Source organism: Carlito syrichta, unplaced genomic scaffold (assembly GCF_000164805.1).
Source record: "Carlito syrichta isolate Samal-C Ts95f unplaced genomic scaffold, Tarsius_syrichta-2.0.1 Scaffold307258, whole genome shotgun sequence".
NCBI classification, from domain to species: Eukaryota; Metazoa; Chordata; class Mammalia; order Primates; family Tarsiidae; genus Carlito; species Carlito syrichta.
This window is the reverse complement of record NW_007251354.1, coordinates 413,478-432,392: the sequence shown is the minus strand read 5'-3', so window position 1 is coordinate 432,392 and position 18,915 is coordinate 413,478. Positions and strand designations below refer to the sequence as shown.

Below are 18,915 nucleotides of genomic sequence, written 5' to 3'. Positions count from 1 at the left end.
GTGGTCAGGCTTCCCCCACCTGCTGTCATGTAGAAATAGAGGGGAAGGAAAGAACCCTGTCATATTGACAGTTGACTTGGGGCCCCAGCTAGGGCTACTGGCTAAGATGTTGTAAAAATTAAGGCAGAGAGAAAAAATATATAAATGACCAAGCTGGAAATATTAACTTTTGGCAAACAGGTATCTTCACCAACCAATGAGTAACATCTTCTCTTGATATGTAGATGACTTTCTATCAAGCAAGTGGTCATCAGCCAAATGGTCTCTTGGTTCATGGGATGCCTCTACAGCCAAGAAATCTCTCCCTAATGGACAAGCTCCTGTAAGAAGTATAACATTTTATTGGACTATAGAGTAAAAGTAGAACACTGAGAAATCAAGGGAAAACAAAATCAGTTAATCAGCGTGAGTACCTACCAAGCAGCCACAGAGCAGCTGGGAAGCAAGACATCCAGGGGCACCCTCAGGCAACTGATAATGTGACTGAAAAGAGAAGACACACACAGATAGGAAGAGACCTAACCATAGAGGACATTTTTGTGAGTGCCAACCAAGTGCTACCCAGAATGAATGCTATGGCAGTCCCAAAGAAGGGAGGCATTTTGGTGAGTAAGTGTAGGTTTTGAAAGATGGATGTCTGGATCAGAGCAGGAAGAGCATTCTAGATAGGAGAAATGGTGTGGGAAAAGGGTTGGAGATAGGAAAGTACAAAATTTTTAGGAGAGAGAGCAGATCGTTTTTGCTATAGTAGGATGACAAGTAGGTCAGAATTTTAATAATTGACAATCTTCTGGAATTAAAATAAGCCATGATGTGATTAGTAGGAAGGGACTATGAAACTAATGAATCTTGGGCCCAGATTGTGGAGGGTTTTGAAGACCTTGTTTTTGAGATTCATCCATGTTGTTACACGTGATCTTCTCCATTGCTGAGGAGTATTCCATTGTAAGAATATGCCACAATTTGTTTATCTTCTCTCCTTTTAAGTAACACTGAAGTGTTTCCAGGTTGGGGCTATTGTGCATAAGGATACTGTAAATATTCCTAAACAGGTCTTTTTTGTGGACTTAAAGGTCTCATTTCTCTTGGGTCAATACCTAGAAGTGAATGGGTCATAGTATGGGTGTATATGTTCAGTTTTATAAGAAACTGCCTTAAAATTTCCCAAAGTAGTTGTACCATTCTACACTTCTACCAGCAATTTATAAGTTTCAATTGTGGAACACATACATTTAAATCAGGAATTTGAAAGATCGATTTCACAGCAGTGGGACATAGATTGGATTGAAGCAGGAGGAACTGAAGGTTAAGAGTCTCATGTAGGAGTTTAAGCATGAGCTGCTCAGAGTCTGCACTCAAGCCACGGCATAGGTTAAGAAAGGGGTAAACTATCTTAAGAGATATTGTAAGAGAAATGAAATTCTACAGAAATAGAGGAATCAGTCAGCTCTGAGATTTCAAGCTCGAGGGAAGCTTGTTTTGAGGGGAAAAGGTGAGTTTCTTTTAGGGTACGTTACATTTACAGTGATGAGCCATCTCATTGGAAGTGTTTAAGAGGTCAGATTTGGAGACTTATCTAAAAGTCACATGGTTAGAAATTATAATCAAATTCAGAATTATGAATGAGAAGTTCACAGAACAAAATAAAGATGAGCATAGGGCTGCTAAACCCTAAATGTTTTGTAATTAGAAAGCAGAGTGTTAAGCCGGGCTTGGTGGCTCTGCCTGTAATCCTGCACCTTGGGAGGCTGAGGTGAGTGGATCACCTGAGCCCACGGGTTCGAGACCCGCCTGGGCAACTTGGCAAGACCTCATCTCTACAATAAATCAAAAAATCAGCCGGGCGTGGTAGCGCGCGCCTGTAGTTCCAGCTGCTTGGAAGGCTGAGGTGGAAGGATCCGCCGGAGCCTAGCAGGTCGAGGCTGTGGTGGCCGGGAGCAGCCACTGCCCTCCAGTCTGGGCGACAGAGTGAGACTCCAAAAAAAAAAAGAAAGCAGAGTGTTAAAAAAAAAAAAAAGTATAAGTGAATGTAGGAAGGCATGAAGACCAGAAAGATCTCGTAATTCTCAAGGTGACGCCCTATACCTTGATGGGCAGCTTCCCTTCAAAGTTCTCTAAACACTGAGGCACATTTTGCCCTAGAGCAGTGGTCCCTACCCTTTTTGGCATCAGGGACCAGTTTCATGGAAGACAATTTTTCTACAGACGGGGTGGAGAGAGGGAATCAGACATTAGATTCTCATAAGGAGTGCCCAGCCTAGATCCTTGCATGTGCAGTTTACAATAGGGTTTGTGCTCTTATGAGAGTGCTCTTATGAGACTCTAATGCTGCTGCTGATCTGACAGAAGGTGGAGCTCCGGTTGCTTGCAGCTCATCTCCTGTTGTGTGGCAGGCTCCTGACAGGCCATGGTACCGTGGCCTGGGGGCTGGGGACCCCTGCACTAGAGGACACCAAAGTAGCCTGAAAGGTGGAGGAACTTGCTGAGAGCCATAGGAGCAAGTGGCAGAGCTGCTTTCTCTTTCACTCCCCCTCCATTTTATTGTGCAAATACTGCCTCTTAGATGTCTTAAGTAATCAAATGTTCTGTCATCTGTTTTAAACAAAACAAACCAAAGCCCCTGAATCTGTAGGGCAGTGTTTAAGCTATTGAACTGTTTAGGTGTGCTATTTTATTTATCAGAGGACTTGCAGAAAAGGATTGAGTTTCTGTAGTTATTTATGCAAATAGGGCTACTGTGGTCCCAGTGTTCTGGACAGCATGAGGTCTAGACTCTATGCCTGCTTCCAGCTTTCTAAAGAACCCAAACTCTTATCCCTGAAGGTTTCAACTAGCTGAACACTTTAATCTCTACGTTGGGAACCATACTGGTGCCACAACTGCTCCCAAGTAGCAGTACTTGTCTTGCAGTTGTCTTTCTGGTGACAATCTTTTTCTTTTTCTTTCTTTTTTTTGAGTCAAAGTCACTCTGTTACCCAGGCTGGAGTGCACTGACATGCTCATGACCACAGCCCTGACCTGCTGGGCTCAGGTGATCCTTCTGCCTTAGCCTCCTGAGTAGCTGGAACCACAAGCACATGCCACCATGCCCAGCTAATTTTTTGATTAACTGTAGAGACGAGGTCTCACCAAGTTGCCCACGCTGGTCTCGAACCTGGGTTCAGGCAATCCTCTCACCTCAGCCTCCCAAAGTGCTGGGATTGCAGGTGTGAGCTACCACACCTGGCATGGTGACAATCTTTCAACATGAAAGAATACCTCAAATGTAGTAGGAAATTCAGTCTCTGTGGCACACTTTTGGAAGACACTTTGGAGTGCTCTTCAGGCTTGCCTTCACTGGTGACTGAACTGATGATGGCAGGTGAATAATGGACTTGCTTTTCCAAATATCCATTCTAGTAAATTATGTTTATGATTTAAATAATGTGCCCTTTTGTTTTTTGGGTTTTTTTTGAGATGAGATCTCACTCTGTTGCCCAGGCTAAGGACCAGTAGTATGATCATGGCTCAATGCAGCCTTGAACACCTGGGCTTAAATGATCCACCCGCCTCAGCCTCCCAAGTATCTGGGACTAGAGGCATGTGCCACCATGCCAGGCTAATTTTTTTTTTTTTCTGTAGAGACAGAATCTTGCTATGTGGCTCAGGCTGGTCTTGAATGAACTCCTGGCCTCGAGCGATCCTCCCACCTGGACCTTCTAAATTGTTGGAATTACAGGCATGAGCCACTACTCCTGGCCAGTATCCACTTTTAAGAACAGATTCTCATGCCTAAGCTAGATGATGTTCTAAAAACCAGGTTACTTACTGAAAGGCTTTTATTTTTGTTTTTTCTCCCTTAAATGTAATTTTTGGTCTAAGGCTTTTTAACCAGTGAGTCTTGTCTTTCTGTACATAGTGCTCGTTTATTTCATTGTGGGCTTCTGATTGGCCCCTAGAGATCTTGATGACAAGCTACTTGTGAGGCCTGGGTCCAGTACCATCCTTTCGTCCCGAAACTGGCCAAATCGAGCTGTGGAGCTTAGCACATCATCTCTGTCATATACAGTGCAGTCCGCCAGGAGGCGCAATCCCCCGCCGCGAACCCTTCATCCCATCAGCACAAGCCATTCACGGGCTGGGACGCCAAGACCTGTGGAAGAAATCTTCAGAGGATCGCGAGTGTAGGTTTCAAAATTTCTAGAAACTGGTAAAACTAATTAATTTTACATAGGGAATTAATTTAAATATAAGACTGAAATCTGTGCCTAGAAACTAATCATTAAGTATTCTTATGATAGATTGCCCATGGGTTTAAATCTAATAGAAAATGTGTAAATGAAATAGATATTGAATGTTTCTGTTGATTTTGCTAAAGATTTCTATAAAAATAAAATGTTGGGTAGCATTCTGTACTGGGATTTACAAAAGGATATGTGTATTTGATTCTTAGTAGGGACATGTTCAGTGAAATTTGTCCCAAAATAATAATAGTTAATTCTCCTTTAATGGTTTTTCTGTACCATTGGGATCCGCTTATTCCACTGACAATGAAAACTTTATAAACCTCAGATAAGTAGTTGCTTATATAACGGGAAAAATATTCTTTAGTGCTTCTTAGGAAGTAACACTGAAGTAGATCTCTTTCCTTTTCCACTCTTTGTTGGCTAAACACTCTTGAGCCTCATCATGCAAAATACCTAGCAGCCAATTTTTGAAGAAAAATTATTTTAGTTGTTGATTCACAAAATATCTTTGGATGATTGATTTATTTTCTTCCTTTCTTTTATTTTTATCTTTTGAGTTGGAGGTCTCACTCTTGCAGCGGCTGGAGTGCAGTATAATCACGGTTCACTACTCTCTCAACCTCCTAGGCTCAGTCAATACTTGCGCCTCAGTCTCCTGAGTAACTGGGACTACAGGCAAGCGCCACCACATCCACCTAATTACTTGACTTTTTAAAATATTTTGGCCAGGCGGTGGCTCACACCTATAATCCCAGCACTTAGGGAGGCCGAGGTGAGAGGATTGCCTGAGCCCACGGGTTCGGGACCAGCCTGGGCAACTTGGTGAGACCTCATCTCTATGATAAATCAAAAAATTAGCCAGCCGGGCTCGGTGGCTCAGCCTGTAACCTTGGGAGGCTGAGGTGAGTGGATTGCCTGAGCCCGCGGGTTCGAGACCCGCCTGGGCAACTTGGCAAGACCTCATCTCTACAATAAATAAAAAATATTAGCCAGGCGTGGTAGCGCGCGCCTGTAATTCCAGCTACTCGGAAGGCTGAGGCGGAAGGATCGCCGGAGCCCAACGGGTTGAGGCTGCGATGGCCGGGAGCGGCCACTGCACTCCAGTCTGGGCGACTGAGACTCCAACTCAAAAAAAAAAAAAATTAGCCAAGCATGGTGGTGCATGCCTGTAGTTCCAGCTACTTGGAAGGCTGAGATAGAAGGATTGACTGAGCCAGCGGGTCGAGGCCGCGGTGGCCGTCAGCATGCTACTGCACTTCAGCCTGGGCAACAGAGTGAGACTCCAATTCAAAAAACAAACTTTTAAAAATTTTTTTCAAGCAATCCTCCCACTTTGCCCTCCCAAAGTGCTGGGATTATAAGCGTGAACCACCGCCCCCAGGATGGTTGGTTTCTAAAATCATAATCAAGCATATGAATAGTAAGGCCACAGTTGTTTTGAATTAAGTTGTTTTGGGGGGTTTTTTTGAGTTGGAGTCTCACTCTGTCACCCAGTCTCACAGCCACCGCAGCCTCGACCTGCTGGCCTCAGGAGATCCTTCTGCCTTAGCCTTCCAAGTAACTGGAACTACAGGTGCATGCCACCATGCCCGGCTAATTTTTTAGTTTATTATAGAGACAAGGTCTCACCAAGTTGCCCTGAGTGGTCTCGAAGCCCTGAGCTCAGGCAATCCTCTTACCTTGGCCTCCCAAAGTGCTAGGATTACAGGCATGAGCCACTGTGCCCAGCCCAAATTCAACTTCTCAACTAAAACTGTATCACTGTACTTGTCCCTCAACGTTATTTTGATTTTTCAGTTTTTCCCAACAGACTCACCAAAAAAGCCGTTCAAATCTACCAAAAATCTTTGTCAGGTCACCAACTGTTCGATTATGTAGATGTAGCTATATTTTCGGAGATGAGTAGTCTAGATGTATAATTATTCTCTCATTTCTTCAGACAGTACTTTTTTTCAAAGTTGAAAATAAGTTGCTTTGTTACTTCCGGGACATTGAAGTATCATTCAGTTTCAGTTACTGCCTTAAGTGTGAGTAATACTGCAGGCTACCCTAAATTCCATTGAAGAGAATGAAAGTTAAGGAACTTGAGAATTGTAGTTATTACTGGATGTGGTGGCTCACACCTGTAATCCCAGCACTTTGGGAGGTGGAGGCAAGAGCACTGCCTGAGCCCAAGGGTTTGAGACCAGCCTGGGCAACTTGGTGAGACCTCATCTCTACAGTTAAACAAAAAATTAGCCAAATGTGATGGTATGTGCCTGTGGTTCCAGCTACTTGGAAGGCTGATGTGAAAGAATCTCCTTCAGGTCAAAGCTGCGGTGGCCATGAGCCTGCCACTGCACTCTAGCCTGGGTGAGAGTGAGACTGACTCAAAAAAAAAAAGAAGTCAGCCGGGCTCGGTGGTTCAGCCTGTAATCCCAGCACTTTGGGAGACCGAGGTGAGTGGATTGCCTGAGCCCACGGGTTCAAGACCAGCCCGGGCAAATTGGCAAGATCTTGTCTCTACAATAAATCCAAAAAAAAAAAAAGAGAGAGAGAGAGAGGAAGAGAATTATAGTTACCAGGGAAAAGAGAAGTCAGAAGCTCATGTGGATTGCATCAGAGGTGAATTTACAAACCCCAAATTAGCAGAGAAGTGCAAAACCAGATAGGGAAAATTGTTTTTTCATTCTAGTTCTGCGGGAAAGGGTCAATTTCTGTCATGTGCCCAGTATAAAGCTTTAAAAAAAGAAAATACTAGCCTTTTAGGTCTCCTTACTTAAAAACATAGGCAGTTTAAAGCTTTTTTGTGCACATTAAACTCACCTGCTTCATTTATTTGATTTCTGATGAATTTGCTGGCATTATAACTTCATGCTTTCATGCCTTGGTGTTCGCTGGTGGGACCTGCAGCCCGGCAGCCGACTCGCTCTCGTCTCCCTCACCAATGCCCCTGAGTCGAAATAATCTGCTGCCACCTATTGGCACAGCTGAGGTGGAGCGTCTGAGCACTGCGGGGCCACAAAGGCAACCGGTATGTCTCTTTCATGTCGCCTTTCCATATGCTTATTATAAAACCTCATGGGCTGTAATTCTAGAGTTTGTGCCTGGTCTTGATTTACATCTACATTTTGTCTCTTCCCAAGAATACAAACTGAGTGCTAATTTATGACCAGTGGAATTGGACCTGCCCAGGCCAATGTCGGACACATGTAGCTCCCACTATGGAGGTTTGAACTGTTTCTGTAACTTTTGTCTCCTCTGCAGAAACCCCATGGCGATTCCAGTCGAGCTCGAAGTGCGGTGGTGGATGAGCCTAACCATCAGCAGCCCCAGGAACGGCTCCTTTTACCTGACTTTCTCTCCAGGCCCAATACAACTCAGTCATTTTTGGTATATGATGTACTTCCTGATACGGCCTTGATCGTTGAGGGGGAAAACACTCAATTGTCAGACTTAAGACTTAGACAACTATGTTTCTTTCATGTAGCCTTTCCATATGCTTATTATATGGTTTAAACAACCCCAAGAATAAAAACTGAGGTTCTAATGATGAATAGTGTTATCTCAAGGTGAGAGGATCACCTGAGGCCAGGAGTTTGAAAAATATTGTTTTATATACACATACATTTGTTGAAGTTCTAACTGGTCTGTGCTGCCCATTCTTAGTCAATAAAATGTCTTATATAGAAATTTCAAATTCTAAACAATTTAAAGTTTAGCTACTTCTGAGCAAGCACAAAAATGTTCCAGTACACATAAGATGACAATATCTTCATTAACTAACCCTGCTCTTAGTTACATCAAAAGTGGTATCAGATTATGAGTATTGGTGGTTGAGTGAATTAGGACTTCAGAGTTGTTGAGATGTGGTCTTGCTGTGTTGCCAAGGCTAGACTTGGAATGCCTGGGCTCAAGCCATCTCCCTGCCTCTGCCTCCCAAGTACCTGGGACTACAGGTGTGCACCACTACGCATGACTCAGGGCCTTTTCTGTCTACTGGTGTTTTATCTTTTTGAGTCAAGAGTTTCACTCTGCTGCCCAGGCTGGAGTGCAGTGGCATGCTCATGGCCACCTCAGCCTTCCAAGTAGCTGGAACTACAGGTGTGCACCACCATGCACGACTAATTTTTCTTGATTTATTGTAGAGACAGGGTCGCACCAAGTTGCCCAGGCTGGTCTCAAACCCCTGGGCTCAGGCGATCCTCTTGCTTTGGCCTCCCAAAATGCTGGGATTACAGATGTGAGCCATTGCGCCAGGCTGGTATTTTAAATGCTGACAATTCCTTACTATTTACTGTGCATTTACTTTTAAGCAAGTAATAGGAAAAAACCTGGCTGGGCAACTGGGCATCACACACTGACCTTCCCCATTTGCAGGCCAGGATTTCAACCCTGTCTAATCTGCATCGTGGTAAGAGAGCTTGGGGAGCTTAGAGAAGTGACTGTGGCCCCACATACCACATCGCTTCTCACGATGGTGGTGTCTGCAACCCACTTATCTCGACTCATGACCCTTGAACTATATCAGCCTAAAGCACCGAACAGTCTATCAGAAGAGTGGTGAGAATAATAAATGGGACTTTGTATTAATTTCCTAGGGCATACCAAATGACCATCAACTCAGTGGCTTAAAACAGAGATGTATTCTTTCCCAGTTCTAGAAGCTAGAAGTTCAAAATCAAGGTGTCAGCAGAGCCATGCTACCTCTGCAGGCTCTAGGGAAGAATCTTTTCTGGCCTCTTCCTAGCTTCTGGTGGTTGTCTGGTGTTACTGGGCTTCTAACTGCATCACTCGTTTCCACCTGTCTTTCCATGGCTTTCTTCCCTGAATGTCTGTATCAAGATATTAGTCATTGAATTTAGGGCCCACCCTAATCCAGTATGACTTCACCTTAACTTGATTACATCTGCAAAGGTCCTATTTCCAAATCTGGTCACATTTACAGGTTCCAGGTAGACATGAATTTTGAGGGGACACTGTTCAACTCAGTAGACCTCATGAGGCTTGATTTAGGGGGAAATTCACCAAAAACAAGGACAAAAAAGGAAACATGAACATTCCTGATTCTTGGCATTCAATATGAAGCCCAGGTTTGAGAATTTCTACTGAATTTATCTCCTCATAATCAGATCCATGACACCTATTATGCAGTTTGATTATATTTTACAGCCAGATTCTCTCAAACATTTAATTTTTTTTTTCTTCAAGAGACAGGGTCTCACTCTGTTGCCTAGGCTAGAGTATAGTGGTGCAATCATAGCTCTCAAACTCCTGAGCTCAAGCAATTCTCCTGCCTCAGCCTCTGAGTAGCTGGGACTACAGGTGTGTTCTATTGTGCCTGTCTAAAAGCATTTAATCTTTGGTTGCCTTAGGAACACACAAAAACATTTCAGTTTTTCATAAGTTTGTAACAATAGCAAAATAAGAATTACTTATCATAGCCACTTCTCGCCCCATTTGCTAGCCAAAAAAAAAGAGAGTCAGCTGGTAACTCAGTTTAAGAGTATGGCCAAGTCCTGGGCCTGGCACTACCAGACTCACACTCTGCTCCTTGGTGTTTCCACCTAGAAGAGAGGTCAGTAAACTAGTTCACTGGCTACTCAGGCCTGTTTTTGTAAGTAAAATTTTACTGGAGCAGAGCCACCAAGCTCATTTGTTTATTTACTGTCTATGGCTACTTTTATACAACAACAAAATTGAATAGTTGCAGCAACCACCATATGGCCCACAAAGCCTACGATAACTATGAGTCTTTACCAAAAATAAGTTCGCTGACCTGTGCTGTTTAAACTATGGGGGCTTTGCCAGAAAAAAATGACTGAAATCTCTTGACTTCAGTGCTCTCACAGGAAACTGAGGGATGTTTTTATTATAGAAGCCCTAGCAGGACTGCATTATATTGCTTTTTTAAAAAATACTTGCATTTTAATATCTTAGGCATATCCTTACACGTTTAAATTCCTTGAGGTAATTTTAAAATGTTTGAGTTTCACAGTTCTAAAAAGTAAATGTAAAATTAAATTTTAATATGATGATAAAGCCATGGATTTTTCATTGCTGAAAAGGCTGGATGTTTTAGTCAGCAGGCAATAAAGAGAAATCAGACAAACATCTCTAGGAAGCTAACTGAAATATTAAACCCTATGGATTATCCAGACACTAAGATTTTCTTAATGGCACAGTAACAAAGTTGTAGAATTTGCAGTTTTTACAAGTTAATAGCTTTGTGGGCACCTGGCTTGGGATTTTTCTACTCACAATTCAACACAGTACACTCAGCTGATTTTTCTCTCAGGTTGGCAGATTATACCTTTTACACTGTTGTCGATTTCAAGGTTTTCCTTTGTGAACCTCCTAGAGTATTATTCTTTGGAAGAAGCCGCATTGTAAAAAGTGTCTCATCTTTTCTCTTTTAGCCGGATACACAGTGTCGTCGTTCGTGCCCAGTAGAGTATCCTCATCAGGCCCGGCCTGGTAGGGGATCTGCAGGTACAGGTGGGGCCATGGCCTTATTGTACTACCCTGTGGATGCATTAAGACCCTGCCTTTGTCTTTTTTTCTGCACGTATTTTCCCTTCTTTCAAATCTTCTTGTACTTAGTTTTCCCACATTTTTATAAATTACCTCAAGCTCACTTTGCAACATGGGGTATTAAAAAGAGATCTATTGCTCAGAGCCAAAAAGTTTCAGATGTCTGCTTTTTTTATACCATGTAAACTAACCTTTCACTACTCTTGTAAACTAATTTTTTAATCTAAAAAATTTAAGCCAAGTCAGTCCTTTTCATAATTTTCAAAATATTAATTTTATTATGTAGCCAAACTCCATATTCCTATGGGTTAGACTGCTTTGGTCAGTTAACTGTTAGGCTATGGTAAGAAAGGAAATTCTAAACTATCAGGATATGCTGAATCTGATCCTATCCCATTAACTCTTTTTAATCTCTATAACTTAGAGATACTCTGTAGGTGTTACTAACAAAAGTGGTGAGAGATTTAGGGATGTCTTAATTCTTCCTGTGACAGTCTTCTCACCAGCATCAGTATCATCATGTTAAAGGTAAACTTAGTAGTATTGGGCAGCTGAAATGCTTTCTTATTAATAAGAATAATCAGCTAATACAGTAAGAACTAATCTGCCTCAAACCATCTTTGCAATCCAAATGGTTTCTTAGTTCAGTTCCTAGTAGCACTGTTTGGTAGTCTGAATGCTTTAATCCAATTTTGCTTTTGGGTCAGTCCTAGTAGAGACTCAATGCTGCCTCTGAGCTACAATTTCAGTTGCATTGATGGTTACATATAACTATTTTAACATTTAGGTGAGACAGACATTTTAGTCCTTTGTATAATTAGTGGGCTCTTCTGCAAAACTAGGTTAGTGCTTTTATATCTTAATATGGGTTTTTAAAAATTTTACAGGATAAAATATGGAACACGTTTTTTGTTGCCTTGATAAATATATATATACTTTGTCTTAATACCAGTCTTGAAATTTAAAGTTCAACTGACAGAGCAAAAAAAGCTCTGAGATAAAAACTTGGGATTTATTATCAAATCTAGCCTGTCTACTAATGTTACTCTGTGATGTCATCTGTGTCTGACAGGTCCTCAGTTACATGGGTCTACAAAATCTCAAAGCAGAGGTGGGCCAGTCACTCGAACAAGGCAGGGACCATAAAGCAAATGAGAAGAACCTGCCAGGCAGCGGGAACACGTTGAGAAGACTTCATGAATCAGTGTTCAGTCATCAAGTGAGACAGAGCTTGCACACAAGATCAACTTGAAACCATCTTCATAAAGAGTTATTTTGGTACAACTGACTGAAAAACACAACGCACCAAAGCGCACACAAGTGTCATTTCTATTTCCAGTTACTGTCTCTTTCAGCATAAATTAACCTAGTCCACTGGAGAGGAAAGTTTGTACCCAAACATATAACAATGAATAACACTGAAATCACTGCTCATGCTATTAACAATGATCAGTTCATCTATGCGATTACACATACACAAAAAGCAGCAAATGATGTCTGGTAATAGTTATCAGTGGCCTCAGAATACTTCAGCTTGTATTAATTTCTGGAGAGTTGTAGTCAGTTTTCATTTGAAGTCATTTTTAGAAGACAGTGCTATCAAAAATCTGACCTACTTATCAAATAGATGTCCTTCCTACCAGTAGATTAAGATGAAAGGGATAACTAAACAGAAATGTTTACCATTATGAGAGTAAAATAACTTAAGTCATACTGCTTATCGCTTTCAGACTGGACAGCTCAAACCTTACAATGCCTACTTGTTATCAGGTTATACTTATTTTCTTCTTGAAGTACTTAACTGGTCATGTTTTTTCCCAACTATTAAAAATCACCTTGCCAGGTTTTCTCCTGCAGCTGAGACAGTCAATTAAAAAATGATTTGTACAATCTATTAATGAGCCACCAAAGAACAAGTCCTTAAAAATTTAAAAACTCTGGCAAGTAGTCCAGCATAAACATATCCTATGAGCAGCAAAAGTAGAAAGGTTCAGCATTCTGATTTTACCACAGAGGGCACTCATGAATGCAGCAATGGTTTTAACTATGGCTTCAATTCTATTTAAATTTCACTAAATATTAATTTTGATAGTCATACCAGTTTTAGATGTTAGTTTTCAGAGTGGATAAATTAAAATTATAAATTAGAGTAACTTTTTATAATACCAGGGTGTCCTAATGCTATCATATGAAGACATGCTTCAAACAACCTGCATTAAATTATATTTTTAATACAATTAGAGTATTTTTTAACTTGTTTGTAGTCATAAATTGAAAGTGTCATGTGCTTAGCTTAAACTATGATACATAAAGCTCAATAGCAAGAGGCTTGTTTTATGCACATGGTATATTAAATATATTACTCTACCATCAGATTTGAAGTTGAACAGTCCCTTAAAAATTTCATATAGTCTAATAAATCATATCAAGTCATCTAAATGTAACTGAAATTCTCGGTTAGCCTTTCAAGAAGTAATTTAGCCCAATCCCCTCACCTTCTGTGTGTATGTGTGTGTGTGTTCCTTCAAAGCCAAAGCAAATTTTTTTCTTTTACCAAAAAACTAGACATATTTTACAATGACAAGTTTGGATCTCACTCTTTTATAAATGAGGAAACAAATCAGACAAGCTTAGTGACCTAAGGACATTCAGAAATTAAAGGAAGAACTACAACATACATCTTTTTTTGAGTCAAGGTCTCACTCTGTCACCCAGGCTACAGTGGAATGAGCAGAGTTCAACACAACCTCGACCTCCTTGCCTCAGCGTCCTAAAGTAACTGGGACTATAGGTATATACCACCACACCTATCTAAATTTTTAAAAATTTTTTTGTAGAAATGCTATGTTGCCTAGGCTTGTCTTGAACAACTAGGTTCAAGCAATCCTCCCACTTCAGGCTCCCGAAGAGCTGGGACTATAGGTATGAGCCACCGCACTCGTCCTTACATCTCTTTATGTAACTTACCAGGCTATTATAATGCCAACTGCAACTATCTTTTTCTCTATCGTAAACAGCACATTTTTTTTTCTAGATCACATTTTAAATGATTATGGATCATTTAAAAAGCCCCAGAACTTATGTTTTACTTGTTTATTTAATCATATACAAGTCTTAGAAAAATGCTTGAATTATGAACACCTGAAAAGTACAAAACCTGGCCGAGTAAAACAAAGAGAGGGTGTATTCAAGATCATTAAGACCAGGTATAAACTGGCAAGTATTTGGAAGACAGCTGTTAAGCTAGTGCTTTCAAGGTGCTCTAGCTAGGTAGAATGTCCATTCTAATAGACCTGCACATCACAAAAAGCTGTATGAACAGACCCACTTTCTAGATAAGAGTTCTGCATACAGAAGAACCACAGAAGCAAGTGCTGTCAGGAAGTATACTCCCTCTGCCCTCCTAACTATCCCCACCAAATTCCTTCAAGACCTCCTATGATGTCAGGTGACTTCTAGGAAATACTAATACCACACTGAGAGATTCCACTTGCTTTTTAGTCGATCTGAAAAATTTAGGCTGGAAAGACAGTTTCTCTCAAGGGTTGGGTTGACTTTTGCCTTCAAATCTTGACTGCACCTTGCCTACCATGGCATCAATGAACACCTAAGGACCTTTGAAGAGGAAAATTCCATTATTTCTTTCCTTTCTTGAGAGTCGTTTTTTTCCCTCCTCCTTTGGAAGGTTTGCAGTATTTTGCTTCCATCTGAGCCAGAAAATTGTCCATTTCCTTTTGCCGATCCTTTTGTCTGCTCTGTTTGAGAAGTTAAAAGACAAAAGTTTTCAAAACACAACACTATCCAGAGACAGTACTTAGTGGTTGTCAGGGGTTAGAAGGGAAGTGCCTACTAATGGGTATGTGGTTTCTTTTTGGAATAGTGGCAATGTCCTAGAATTAGTGCTGATGGTTGTACCACTTTGTGAATCTATTAAAAGAACCAATGAAATATACATTTTAAAAGGACAAACAGACCGGGCTCGGTGGTTCAGTCTGTAACCCAGTACTTTGGGAGGCCGAGGCGAGTGGATTGCCTGAGTCCGCAGATTCGAGACCAGCCCGGGCAACTTGGCAAGACCTCATCTCTACAATACATAAAAAATTAGCTGGGAGTGGTAGCGCATGCCTGTAGTTCTGGCTACTTGGAAGGTTGAGCCGGAAGGATCGGGAGCCCAGGAGGTCAAGGCTGCAGTGGCCATGAGTGTGCCACTGCACTCCAGCCTGGGCAAGTGAGACTCCACCTCAAAACAACAACAACAACAAAAAAGAACAAATAGATGCTATGTGAATTATGTCTTAAAAGAAAAAATATCCACAACACTACCCATACACTTCAAAGAAAATATTAGTACTAGGAATCAGACCATGAAAGCAGTGGCAACAGCCTGCCTGTCAGGTTTACCTGAATGACAGCTTTCAAGTTATCCACTCCTTCATCAAGCCCCAACTCTTTCCTGCTTTTTTCTGCTTCTTTAGCTTCTTGCTCAGCCTGAAACAGAAACTCACATAAGACTCCATGGCAACCAGGAAATGCTTAAAATACAGCCTCTATTTCTCAAAAGCAAATATATGATAATAAGATGACTTTCAATTTAAGGCTTGTATGAATAGACAAATTACATAAATATGTCACTTGTTATAAGGCAAAATTGCTGAGAGCAAGCAGTAGACCCTCTGATTCCAATAACCATTTCTGACAAGTACTTTGGCACTCAATCACATGGGATACAAAACAATATGGAGTGCTAGGAAAGGTCACTTAACAAACGATGTCCTCAAAAGTGATGCCAGGATATGATTCCTCCTCTGGAAATCTAATTTACTACGTGGGACTGGTGGTAGCCTTGTGAACAATCCTAGTTTAAAATTTCTGATCAGAAAAAACAATATTAAATTCAACTTTAACCTCCCTTTACAGGATTTCAAGGCCATTTTCATTTGCCAAATTTTCCTAGGGCATTGTTTCCAAAATGCCACAAGAACACCTTAGGGCAACAACTATGACTATAAGAAGGCTGACCCCTCCTGAACTTTTTCTTTTTTTTTGAATTGGATTCTCACTCTGTCGCCCAGGCTGAACTGAAGTGCAGTGGCACACTCACAGTCACTGCAGCATGCTGGGCTCAGGAGATCCTTCCACCTCAGCCTTCCAAGCAGCTGGAACTACAGGCATGCGCCACCGCACCCGGCTAATCTTTTTGATTTACTGTAGAAATGTCTCGTCAAGTCACCCAGACTGGTCTCAAACCCATGGGCTCAGGCAATCCTCTCACCTCACCTTCCCAAAGTGCTGGAATTATAATAGGAGTGAGCCATGGCGCCCGGTTCTGAATTTTTCAAATAGCAGTTAATGCTATTAATACTGGGAATGATGCTACATTAGGAACTAATTATCCCAACAAAGACAGTTCCATGTATTCAAATTCTCTCTCTAAATTCAAGGTCCCCCCTCCCAACCTACACCTCTTCCTCCTCAAACATAAGGAAGTTGGCTGAGGCGGAAGGATTGCCAGAGCCCAGCAGGCGAGGCTGCAGGGGCCGGGAGCGGCCACTGCACTCCAGTCTGGGCCACCGAGTGAGACTCCAACTCAAAATAAATAAATAAATAAAAAATAAGGAAGTTTCTCAAACTAACAGTCTATTGTTGAATGCAGCTGTGTTCAGTTTCACCTGAGAAAATGGTTAACAACTTAAGATAAAAAAAAGTCAGCTTGAGCATTAGCAGATGTAGCCTATGAACTAAAATGATGAGGGTGAAAGAAATTCCACTTCTCCCCTCAGCCCAACACAGAGGTGCAAACAGGCCCTTCAAATTTTCACCAAAAAACAAAAAGGTCAGCTTCCTCTCTGCATCTTGAATCTAAAAGCTGTAGATTCCCCAGCATCCCACACCCTGCCCCCCTCAGTTCAGCCACACACAAGGCACCTCAAGTACCCACCAAAGACCTAAAACCTTAAATTTTTTACGTTCCATTGAACTCATTATGAAAGTCAAGTTGAGGTAATGGTTACTTTCCCAAAAGACCAGAGACAGATGTTCGCGAACCTTGAATCTCCTCTTTTCCCCAAACACTACTTGTCATAAGCACCTTTCCTCTCCCATCATCCACACTCCTTCCCACCCTCCTAGTTTAGTATGGGTGTAAAGGACATAATAGGCCATAATCCTGGATTCTTGACAAGTATTCCTCAAAGTGTGTTCAAAAAGACACCATCAAAATGAGGTAGTGTTGCTTTAAAAAAAAAAAAAAAAAAAAGGAAATTCTGGATCCAACCCAAGATTCTGCACTGTTAACAAGACAGTCTCTGTCATCTTTTCCCCAACCCTCAACCTGAATAAGGGCCACTGTCTATCCTGTGTATCTGGACTCCACTGCTTTATCTCCCAAGGAATGCCTCAGCAAAGCTACAAGCATTGGACTATATAAAAAAAAAAATGTTCAGTGTCACTTTAAGATGATATTATTTAAACAATCTACGTAGTAAAATCATCTTAAGTATACACTAGAGAAAAAGTCTCTCTCTATGAATTGGTATGTCCACCTTATTAGATGAGATCTGAGTTCAAATTAACCCTAGTCCTTATTTGAGTGGTTTTGTATATACTACCGTTGTTGAAAATACCCTCAAGTCGGGCTCGGTGGCTCAGCCTGTAATCCCGTGCTTTGGGAGGCTGAGGTGAGTGGACTGCCTGAGCCCGCGGGTTCGAGACTCGCCTGGGCAACTTGGCGAGACCTCATCTCCACAACATACCCAAAAATTAGCCGGGTGTGGTAGCGCGCGCCTGTAGTTCCAGCTACTTGGAAGGCTGAGGCGGAAGGATCACCAGAGCCCAGCAGGTGGAGGCTGCGGTGGCCGGGAGCAGCCAATGCACTCCAGTCTGGGCGACAGAGTGAGACTCCAACTCAAAAAAACAAAAACCAAAAAAAAACCCAAAAAAACCCTCAAATTCTTTTTGGAAGCAGTCAAAATATGAATAACCCACAGCATTCAAAATCTTACCCTCCTTTTCCTTGCATTCATCTTTTGTTTCGACTCTTTGACAAAGGCATTATAGGATGGGACTTCTCTGGCATCAATAGCTTGCTGAATGATATCCCTTATCCTGGGTTCCTCTGTGTACTGCACACAAAGCACAGACTCCATGATCTGATCCATGTCCCCCTTGAAGTCCAGATACGCCTGTTTAATGTCAGTCAGCTCTTCTTCAGAGCCTTTATACGTCTTTTCAAATGCTTGAATGTCTTCTAGAGAGATCTGATAATAAAGAACATATACTTTAACTTTGGGAATTTTATTTTAAATAAAACGTACACTGGAGATAGAGGTGTTGACATGCTTCTCCCCCAAAACAACAGTCGCTTGAGTTGAAATCGTTGCAGGCAACCAAATTTGCTATGCCCTATAAACTTTTCCAGAATTCTCCCTAGGACCAGGGTAGAGAAATTTAAGTGATGTTTTCGAGGGTGAGAAAAGACTCAGATAAACACACAGGACTTCCGTTTGGATATATAAAGAAAAGCGCATCCTGGAAAAAAAATAAAAACCCTTTTTAGTCCAACAATCACGCTGTGTCAACAGGGAACCAAAGGCCCGATTCGGTAAGTGTGCGTGCATTTCTATTTCAAGGAAAACTCGAAGTCCGCATTCCTACCAAGTTAACACAAAGTGAAAGACCTCCGAGATAATAAAGGACGGCCCCAAAGAACGCTCCGGAGCCCCTACCTTTTTGAAGAGTAGCCTCCAGTACGCCTCCCAGTCCCGGTCTTGGGCGAGCGCAGCAGAGTCCTCGTCCACAGCGCCCTGCTCATCGTACACCGCTCTCTGCTCTTGGTCACTCAGGACGGAATAGACTCTCCCCAGGATCTGAGGGGACAGAGTCCGTAAGTCGCCCCGGCGCCTCCCGCTGAAACCGCGCGACGAGGAGGCGCCGAGCCGAGATCGGCGCGCTCCTCCGGGGCGGGGCGGGGCGGGAGGCCAGAAGCCTGGAGGGCCCCCTGCAGCCGGCCCGCCTCGGGGCGCGGACCCGCATACCTGGAAGCGGCGGGTGGCGTCCTCCTTGTCGCCGTCGCTCACCCGGTCCGGGTGCACCCGCAGGGACACCTTGTGGTAGCCGCGTCGGACCTCGCCGTCTGATGCCTCGCGCCGCACGCCCAGCACCCGGTAAAGGTCGGCGG

The 18,915-nt window shown here is 42.3% G+C and overlaps 2 protein-coding genes across 4 annotated transcripts in view; one reads left to right on the top strand and one right to left on the bottom strand.

Annotated features, from left to right (window-relative positions):
• The window catches only part of FAM149B1 (family with sequence similarity 149 member B1), a 63,853-nt gene extending 50,860 nt beyond the window's left edge, over positions 1–12,993 (top strand). Inside the window, exons 9-14 of one of the 3 annotated variants that reach the window (XM_008064283.2) lie at positions 225–322; positions 3,939–4,163; positions 7,119–7,239; positions 7,473–7,598; positions 10,625–10,697; positions 11,812–12,993. In XM_008064283.2, coding sequence (XP_008062474.1) covers positions 225–322; positions 3,939–4,163; positions 7,119–7,239; positions 7,473–7,598; positions 10,625–10,697; positions 11,812–11,885 — 717 coding nt within the window. In that variant the 3' untranslated portion in view covers positions 11,886–12,993. Of the gene's footprint in view, positions 1–224; positions 323–3,938; positions 4,164–7,118; positions 7,240–7,472; positions 7,599–10,624; positions 10,737–11,811 lie in introns of those variants that run through there. The other 2 variants (XM_008064285.2, XM_008064284.2) reach the window with 2 other exon arrangements.
• An 824-nt stretch (positions 12,994–13,817) lies between these two features.
• Positions 13,818–18,913, bottom strand: DNAJC9 (DnaJ heat shock protein family (Hsp40) member C9; the record flags this gene model as incomplete). The annotated part of the gene is made up of 5 exons (XM_008064295.1): positions 13,818–14,494; positions 15,141–15,227; positions 17,741–17,995; positions 18,464–18,604; positions 18,773–18,913. Coding segments are annotated over 5 exons (744 nt in total), but the record flags the coding sequence as incomplete, so codon positions are not given.
• Positions 18,914–18,915: the final 2 nt, after the last annotated feature.